The sequence below is a fragment of the Lethenteron reissneri genome, chromosome 65 (genome assembly GCF_015708825.2).
Source record: "Lethenteron reissneri isolate LAM-NWPU_2019-01 chromosome 65, ASM1570882v1, whole genome shotgun sequence".
Lineage (NCBI taxonomy): Eukaryota > Metazoa > Chordata > Hyperoartia > Petromyzontiformes > Petromyzontidae > Lethenteron > Lethenteron reissneri.
The window spans coordinates 10,735,515-10,745,578 of record NC_083843.1 but is presented as its reverse complement, the minus strand read 5'-3'; the positions used below and the strand labels follow the sequence as shown (position 1 = coordinate 10,745,578).

The window sequence follows — 10,064 nt, the reverse complement described above, 5'->3', positions numbered from 1 at the left end:
GCCCAGGACCGGTTCAGATAATCGTGATTCGTCTTGGCCGCGAGCGGGAATCGAACTCAGGTCGCCAGGTCCGTAGGGCAGCGTAGCGCTAACCGCTGAACCACCGCAAATCTGAGATCAGATTTGGAATCGGCACCCTGAAATTAGTCTAGAACAGCCTGCAAAAGTCCAGGCCGGAAAAACATGTTTTTGTTGTTGTTGTTGTTCTACTTTTTGGTTCTTTCGGTAAAGTCACGTATAAAGATAAAATAATAAATTAAATCCTAGCATACGACGTTTCGATTGCAACACAAGCAATCATCATCAGGTATAAATGAAATAGAAACACAAAATCTAACCAGATATCACCAAGATACTCTCTCTATGTATCTTGGTGATATCTGTCTGCTTGTATGTCTGTCTATAGTCTTCTGGTTAGATTTTTTGTTGCTATTTCATCTATGCCTGATGATGATTGCTTGTGTTGCAATCGAAACGTCGTAGTGTGCTAGTATTTAATTTATTATTTTATCTTTACACGTGACTTTACCCAAAGAACCAAAGAGTAATTTCTGCAGTCACGAAAGCTCCAATTTTTTGTTGTTGTTGTTGACCAGTGTAAAACCCGTTGTCCACGTTCTTGACAGATGAAAGCAACAAGATCGTGGTGGTTCCAGGGAACGCTCTGCACGTGATCCGTGGCAAGAAACCCGAGTTGAAGCGTTGGCTCAGCAGGAACCCATCGCACTTTCTGGATGAGCTGAACACAAAGACGTTCGTTTCAAATGAGGTCCTCTCCAAAGCCAAGAAGAATCCCCAACAGTTGGAGGGCGTGTGTTTGCTGCTCGACTACTTCATTGACGGAGGCGAGCGAAAGTGTCAGAAGCTGCTGGAAACGCTCCAAGACCTCAAGGAACAATATCCAGAAATAAAGCACTGGCTTCACCGCCTTGGTACGTGTGCTAAGAATAATAACGATATTAGCAGTGTCTGAAGTTCAAGATAGAGCTGGAACAATAATCTGCTTGGTTCTTTCAGTAAAGTCACGTAGAAGGGAAGTAATAAAATAATAAAAATAAAACACAATAGAATAATTCTCACGACGTTTCGGCCATTTTATTGTGTTTTATTTTTATTATTTTATTATTTCCCTTCTACGTGACGACTTTACCGAAAGAACCAAGAAGATGAATCCCTGCAGTCACGAAAGCTTTAAATCGAAACTGGAACAATAAGTTAAAGCTGATTGATGGATGAAACATCGTAATTAACTAAGGGCCCTTTTGATTCTAGATGTGAAACTTTCGTGACTGCAAGGATTCATATTCTTAGGCTTTTTCGGTAAAGTCACGTAGGTAAAAAATTAACATTAATAAAAGTAAAATAAAAATAAAAATCACGACGTTTCGGAGGCAACACAAGCTTCCGTCTTCAGGTGGAACAGTCACAGCACTTGATACAGCTGTCGTGCTGTGACGGTTCCACCTGAAGATGGAAGCTTGTGTTGCCTCCAAAACGTCGTGATTTTTATTTTATTAAATCATTTATATTAAGTTCACTTGCTTGCGCGCTTACGACCGTGCAAATCTTTCGGTCGTTTTTTAACCCACTTCCCGTGATCCAATCGAGCTGACACTTTGCACACAGACTCGTTGTGCGTGACAATTTATTTTCGTGAAACATTTTTCCAAATTTTTACACGTTTTAGGAAAAAAAAATTATATTTAATTACCAATTGCTTAATGGTGGCAGGCAATCATCTGACCCATAGGTGGCAGCCATCTCAAGCTAGAGGACGAGAGGACTCTAGCCGCCACGCACATAAAGGATTTATAGTTAAAAACTTTGTTTTTACGGGTTAATTTTTTATGATTGATGCTTTCCACATTGGCTTGACGGAGTTCATTCCTTAGCTCTGTCTGTCCACACATTTAATTGACTGCAACAGGGCACCACAATAACTCTCATAATGAAAATCAAATATATAGCAAATGATTATCAAGTATGTGATGTAATTATAAGCTTGCTTTAGAAAAGTTGTCGAAAACCTGATGTAAAATTGGCAAAATGGCTATTTGTTGATGTGCAAAAAATATTGTCGGTTACCCAATGACTTCCGATTCTGTTAAACTGCTGAAGACAAAAAGCATCTCTCTCAACTACCGCATAATCCTCGTGCGCGCCTGTTTTTTTTACGAACCCGTTGCCTCACGATCACACCACAGAGGACGAGGCACAGATTGTGGTTGTGGAGGAGGACATCGAAGAGCAGATCTCTCGCAACCGGGACAACCTCATCCAGTGGATCTCCAAAGACCCAACGTTCCTCCTGGACGAGATGGACAGCAAGTGGTACATCGAGCGGCGCGTCTACACCCAAGTCAGAGACAAGAGGGATGGCTTAGAGTGTGCCAGCTTCCTGCTCGACCACTTCATGTCCGGAGGACAGGGCTACCAGAAGCTGCTTGTGGCGCTGAGGGCCGTCCAGAGACACTACGACCCCAAGCTACGTACCTGGCTGGATAAGCTAAGTGAGAAATTTATGTGTATTTTTTTAATCCTTTATATTAAGTTCACTTGCTTGCTTGCTTACGCGCTTACGACCGGTCAAATCTTTCGGTCGTTTTTTAACCCAATTCCCGTGATCCAATTGAGCTGACATTTTGCACACAGACTCGTTGTGCGAGACAATTAATGTTCGTGAAAATTTTTCCCAAAATTTTACACTTTTTAGGAATTTTTTTTTTCATATTTAATTTAAAATACCAATGTGATAAAAATGATATTCTTACTCAAGAAAAACAGAAACGAATAATAAAATAAAACCGATGCCACGCATATAAAGGATTTATAGTGAAAAACTTTGTTTTTACGGGTTCATTTTTTTAAATTTTACTTTTATTCATTTACATTTTTTACCTACGTGACTTTACCGAAAAAAACCTAAGAATATGAATCATTGCAGTCACGAAAGCTTCAAATCTAGAAGCTCAGTGAGCTCTTTTTGGTTCTTTCGGTAAAGTCACGTAGAAGGGAAGTAATAAAATAATACAAATAAACATAATAAAATAATTCTCACGACGTTTCGGCCACAACGCAAGCAGCCGTCCTCAGGTGAAGAACAGGTCTGTCGGGGAGACAGCGTCTGAATGAAACACCACCAGGCTTGGCAGCATATATGTTTTATTCAGACGCTGTCTCCCCGACAGACCTGTTCTTCACCTGAGGACGGCTGCTTGCGTTGTGGCCGAAACGTCGTGAGAATTATCTTATTATGTTTAATTTTTATTATTTTATTATTTCCCTTCTACGTGACTTTACCGAAAGAACCAAGAATATGAATCCCTGCAGTCACGAAAGCTTTACATCGAAATTCATGTTTTTTTTCTTCAAATGTTCGTGCTGTGGTTTTCACACCTGATGATGATTGCTGCTTGTGTTGCAATCGAAGCGTCGTGAGAATTTTATGTTTTATATTTTTATTATTTATTATTTCACTTCTGCGTAACTTTACCGAAAGAACCAGGAAGATGAATCCCTGCAGTCACGAACAGCTTTAAATCTAGAAGCTAAGTGAGCTCGGCGCAATGTATTGTGCTCAGAGGTCGTAGTTTTGAGGTTGAGCAGCCAACCTGGTTAATGCTTTAGGTGTCTTCATTGTTACTACCCGATGCACCTTTAATAACCCTTTCCCGTTCCAATGAGGTACGTGTACGTATGTGTACGTCATCAGTTTTCCTTCCGATTCAATTCCGTTCTGAAATGGAACTGGGAACAAAAAAAATTCAAGTAACTTTAATTCTAGATGCGAAGCTTTCGTGACTGCAAGGATTCATACTCTTGGGTTTTTTCCGGTAAAGTCACGTAGGTAAAATATAATAATAAAATAATAACCATTAAAAATAATTAAAATAATAGAAATAATACAAGATTTCTATTATATAAATAAATAATAAAAAGACAATTTTTTTAAGTTATAGAAATAATACTATATTTCTAGTATATAAATAAATAATAAAATGCCAAATACAAAAAATTATAGAAATAATACTAGCTTTCTATTATTTAAATAAATAATAAAAATTCGTATGCTGAAAACTTCTACTAGATTTCGATTATATAAATAAATAAAATAAAACATGATAGAAAATAATACAAATAATACTAGATTTCTATTATAAAACTAAATAAATATATATAATTTAAAAAACTAGGAATATAAATACTAATAGATTTCTATTACTTTATTATTTATTTTTATTACTTATTTTTCACCTACTTACCTTTACCTGAAAAAACCTAAGCGTATCAAGTAACTTGATGGGAACAGAGGCTCCCACACCGCCATGCAGCAGAGCGTGTGTGGCACAGTTTTGGTGCACCGGCTGTCGTAGAGTGGCGGTGGTCGTGTTGCTACAGTTCTCTGCGGTGAGTACCGATGGCGTCGTAGAAACAAAATGGCGTCGCTGCCACGCCTCTCTAAACAAAATGGCGTCGCTGCCACGTCTCTCTAAACAAAATGGCGCCGCTGCCACGCCTCTCTAAACAAAATGGACGCCGCCGCCACGCCTCACTAAACAAAATGGCGTCGCTGCCACGTCTCTCTAAACAAAATGGTGTCGCTGCCACGTCTCTCTAAACAAAATGGCGCCGCTGCCACGCTCTCTAAACAAAATGGCGTCGCTGCCACGTCTCTCTAAACAAAATGGCGTCGCTGCCACGCTCTCTAAACAAAATGGCGTCGCTGCCACGTCTCTCTAAACAAAATGGCGTCGCTGCCACGTCTCTCTAAACAAAATGGCGTCGCTGCCACGCCTCTCTAAACAAAATGGCGCCGCTGCCACGCTCTCTAAACAAAATGGCGCGCTGCCACGCCTCTCTAAACAAAATGGCGCGCTGCCACGCCTCTCTAAACAAAATGGCGCCGCTGCCACGCCTCTCTAAACAAAATGGCGTCGCTGCCACGTCTCTCTAAACAAAATGGCGCCGCTGCCACGCCTCTCTAAACAAAATGGACGCCGCTGCCACGCCTCTCTAAACAAAATACGCCGCTGCCACGCCTCTCTAAACAAAATGGCGCCGCTGCCACGCCTCTCTAAACAAATGGCGCCGCTGCCACGCCTCTTTAAACAAAATGGCGCCGCTGCTACGCCTCTCTAAACAATGGCGCCGCTGCCACGCCTCTTAAACAAATGGCGCCGCTGCCACGCCTCTCTAAACAAAATGGACGCCGCTGCCACGCCTCTCTAAACAAATGGCGCCGCTGCCACGCCTCTCTAAACAAAATGGACGCCGCTGCCACGCCTCTCTAAACAAAATGGACGCCGCTGCCACGCCTCTCTAAACAAAATGGACGCCGCTGCCACGCCTCTCTAAACAAAATGGCGCCGCTGCCACGCCTCTCTAAACAAAATGGACGCTGCTGCCACGCCTCTCTAAACAAAATGGACGCCGCTGCCACGCCTCTCTAAACAAAATGGACGCCGCTGCCACGCCTCTTTAAACAAAATGGCGCCGCTGCCACGCCTCTCTAAACAAAATGGACGCTGCTGCCACGCCTCTCTAAACAAAATGGACGCCGCTGCCACGCCTCTCTAAACAAAATGGACGCCGCTGCCACGCCTCTTAAACAAAATGGCGCCGCTGCCACGCCTCTCTAAACAAATGGACGCCGCTGCCACGCCTCTCTAAAACAAAATGGACGCCGCTGCCACGCCTCTTAAACAAATGGCGCCGCTGCCACGCTCTCTAAACAAAATGGACGCTGCTGCCACGCCTCTCTAAACAAAATGGCGCCGCTGCCACGCTCTCTAAACAAAATGGCGCCGCTGCCACGCCTCTCTAAACAAAATGGCGCCGCTGCCACGCCTCTCTAAACAAAATGGCGTCCGCTGCCACGTCTCTAAACAAAATGGCGTCGCTGCCACGTCTCTCTAAACAAAATGGCGCCGCTGCCACGTCTCTCTAAACAAAATGGCGCCGCTGCCACGTCCTCTCTAAACAAAATGGCGTCGCTGCCACGTCTCCTAAACAAAATGGCGCCGCTGCCACGCCTCTCTAAACAAAATGGCGCCGCTGCCACGTCTCTAAACAAAATGGCGCCGCTGCCACGCCTCTCTAAACAAAATGGCGTCGCTGCCACGCCTCTCTAAACAAAATGGCGCCGCTGCCACGCCTCTCTAAACAAAATGGCGCCGCTGCCACGCCTCTCTAAACAAAATGGCGTCGCGCTGCCACGCCTCTCTAAACAAAATGGCGGCGCTGCCACGCCTCTAAACAAAATGGCGCCGCTGCCACGCCTCTCTAAACAAAATGGCGCCGCTGCCACGCCTCTCTAAACAAAATGGCGTCGCTGCCACGCCTCTCTAAACAAAATGGCGCCGCTGCCACGCCTCTCTAAACAAAATGGCGCCGCTGCCACGTCTCTCTAAACAAAATGGCGCCGCTGCCACGCCTCTCTAAACAAAATGGCGTCGCTGCCACGTCCTCTAAACAAAATGGCGCCGCTGCCATGCCTCTCTAAACAAAATGGACGCCAAGCTGCTTGCAAACGTCTCGGAACTTGAAGGGTCAACGACATTAACAATCGCAGCGGTTGTGACGTGACCCAGTGGTCTAGCAAACCGAAGCCGTGTTCATTTCGACCGATGTATCAAGAGGTCCTTGCAGTGACGCTACTACTGTTTACATCTTCTTGTTCTTTCGGTAAAGTCACGTAGAAGGGAAGTAATAAAATGATAAAATTAAACGTAATAAATAATTCTCACGACATTTCGGCCACAACGCAAGTAGCCGTCCTCAGGTGAAGACCAGTTCTGTCGGGGAGACAGCGTCCGACTTATTTTACTATGTTTTATTTTTATTATTTTATTATTTCCCTTCTTCGTGACTTTACCGAAAGAACCAACAAGATTCATAATCTAATAATAAAAATGAAACATAATAAAATACAATTCTCACGACGTTTCGGCCACAACGCAAGCAGCCGCCTCAGGTGAAGAACATGTCTGTCGGGGAGACAGCGTCTGAATGGACGCTGTCTCCCGACAGACCTGTCTTCACTGAGGACGGCTGCTTGCGTTTTGGCCGAAACGTCGTGAGAATTATTTTTATTATGTTTAATTTTTATTATTTTATTATTTCCATTCTACGTGATGACTTACCGAAAGAACCAAGAAGATGAATCCCTGCAGTCACGAAAGCTTTAAATCGATACTGTTGTACAGATTGTGTTGCCAAGGTAATGATGTAATATTAATATAATTGCAATTTACCACACGCACAAGATTTTATGGACGTAATAACCGCAACTCTGAGGCACGGAGCCAGGCTCGCATCCCTTGAGAGTTGGTCGCAGAGTTTGCAACCGGGTACCCGATACCCGTACCCTACCCGATACCCGGCTATCCCATACCCGGCCGGGTACGGGTACGGGTACCCGTTGCGACCCTGGTGTGGCGGGTACGGGTACGGGTAGGCCGTGAGTCACTGGGGAGTCACCGTTTTGTCACTCATTTTCCCAACGTCTTGTCTCTTCTCACAATTCAAGTTCCTAGAATCAACCCACCCGCGCCCTGCAACATGGCTTCATCCCAGAGGTCGCAATTGGGTACCCGATACCTGTACCCTACCCGATACCCGGCCGGGTACGGGTAGGGTACGGGTATCGGGTATGGGTAGGGTACGGGTACGGCCAGGTACGGGTACCTGTTTGCAACCCTGGTGCGGCCGGGTACGGGTAAGGAATCAAAACCCGTTTGCGACCTCTGGTTGGTGGCTCAGAAGTTTATTTTAAAATGTAACACCGTAGTCATAGAGGCTTTCGCGATCAACATTACTCATAGTAACGTTCTTTTGGGTGGGAGGGGGGGGCGGTGAAATGACGTAAATGTGTCATAAACTCAACGTTAAATTTCGATTTAAAGCTTTCGTGACTGCAGGGATTCATCTTCTTGGTTCTTTCGGTAAAGTCACGTAGAATGGAAATAATAAAATAATAAAAATGAACATACTAAAATACAATTCTCACGACGTTTCGGCCACAACGCAAGCAGCCGTCCTCAGGTGGAGACCATGTCTGTTCTTCACCTGAGGACGGCTGCTTGCGTTGTGGCCGAACCGTCGTGAGAATTGTATTTTATTATGTTTTTGTTATTTTATTATTTACAGAACCAAGAAGAAAAAACTCAACGTTTACATCGCTCAGACTACGAAGTCGTGGGCCTCATATGTCCCACTGCCTGTTGGTTCACCCTTCCCTGCCCCACGTGATTTTTGATGAGATGTGTGTTTTCACGCGTGAAGCTGCAACGGCTAAAAAACAAGAATTGTGACATTTTCACTGTCGTTTCCAACGTGTGCTTGTTGTTACAGAATGTCCGGGTGCAACCGGTTCTCCAACTGTCCGTGGCAAGTCAAGCAACGATATAAAACACACTTCACGTCAACAGCAAGCATAGGCATAGCCAGCAGTGGGAAAAAAGAAAGCCTATTTACTGAGTACAGTACTCTATACTGTAGGCGACTGCCAAATGTATACAGCGGTACCTCGGTTAACAGTGACATGGGTTTTTAAATCCTTTATATAAGTTCGCATGCTTGCGTGCTTGCTTGCTTGCTTGCGACCATGCAATCTTTCGGTCGTTTTTTAACCCACTTCCCGTGATCCAATCGAGCTGACATTTTGCACCACAGACTCGTTGTGCGAGACAATTAATGTTCGTGAAATTAAAATTTACCAAAATTTTACACTTTTTAGGGAAAACAAATTAAATATTTAATTACCAATTGCTTAATACTGGCAGACAATCATCTGACCCATAGGTGGCAGCCATCTCAAGCCAGAGGACGAGAGGACTCTAGCCGCCACGCATATAAAGGATTTAGAGTGAAAAACTTTGTTTTTACGGGTTATACTTGTTCAGTTATTGTTTCACCTCCCATAGGACCCCACGACTAACGTTAAAATGCTGACTAAAGCTTCGTGGTTACGTTATAATAATAATAGTTTAACTAGTAGGCTTTCGGGACACAATAGTATACATAATATAGTTTTTTGGGGTTAGATCGTGCAAGTATAAATGTGTCGTAACTCTCCACCACCTGACAGACAGTTCGTAAGGGATTTGTTACATAAACAAAACGCCAATTAGTTACTACTTCAGCTCACCAGTGTGTTGGGAGAGTAAGCGTATTATTAAGTGAAACGTCTTACAAGTACAATTCCTGTAGAGGAAACAATGCTAATTAACTGATTACTAATCTACTACAAACAATAAAATGTGATGTGTCGCTAGGAACAATCCCCTAAGCCTAACATTACAAACATATCTAAAAGAAATGTATAAACCATTTACGTACATTATTATACTTTAAACACTATCAAATATGATTTTTAAAAAGCCTAGTACGATTACAGTTATGGAGAGGGGTCTCCAATATGTGTTGTGGAAAAGGACTGTAAAGTTGCTACTCATAACTAAACGATGTACAACGTGGAATGTTCTTCATAAGAGCATGGACATTGCCTGTGCCACCTCGTTGAGGTGCTATCATTTGTGATAGAAGGGTCGCTTCTGAAACAGAACTGTACAGCTCAATGGGACCTTACCTGGTATAAAAATAGTTTTAATAGATGAGAGGGGGGAGGTAGGAGAGTGCGTGGAGGGGAGTGGAGTAAGATGACAGGGGAGAGGCAGGAGAGTGAGTGGAGTAGAGTGAGATGAGAGGGGAGAGGCAGGAGAGTGCGTGGAGGGGAGTAGAGTGAGATGAGAGGGGAGAGGTAGGAGAGTGCGTGGAGGGGAGTAGAGTGAGATGAGAGGGGAGAGGTAGGAGAGTGCGTGGAGGGGAGTGGAGTGAGATGAGAGGAGAGAGACAGGAGAGTGCGTGGAGGGGAGTAGAATGAGATGAGAGGGGAGAGGTAGGAGAGTGAATGGAGGGGAGTAGAGTGAGATGGGAGGGGAGAGGTAGGAGAGTGCGTGGAGGGGAGTGGAGTGAGATGAGAGGGGAGAGTTAGGAGAGTGCGTGGAGGGGAGTGGAGTGAGATGAGAGGGGAGAGGTCGGAGAGTGAGTGAGGGGAGTAGAGT

The 10,064-nt window shown here is 44.2% G+C and overlaps 1 protein-coding gene across 1 annotated transcript in view; it reads left to right on the top strand.

The window, feature by feature from the left end:
* LOC133359468 (uncharacterized) overlaps window positions 1-10,064 on the top strand; it is a 52,531-nt gene that overhangs the window by 22,911 nt on the left and 19,556 nt on the right. Inside the window, exons 2-4 of the mRNA XM_061577885.1 lie at window positions 627-932; window positions 2,205-2,510; window positions 8,353-8,388. Of these exons, the coding sequence (XP_061433869.1) occupies window positions 627-932; window positions 2,205-2,510; window positions 8,353-8,388 (648 nt within the window). The remainder of the gene's footprint in view (window positions 1-626; window positions 933-2,204; window positions 2,511-8,352; window positions 8,389-10,064) is intronic.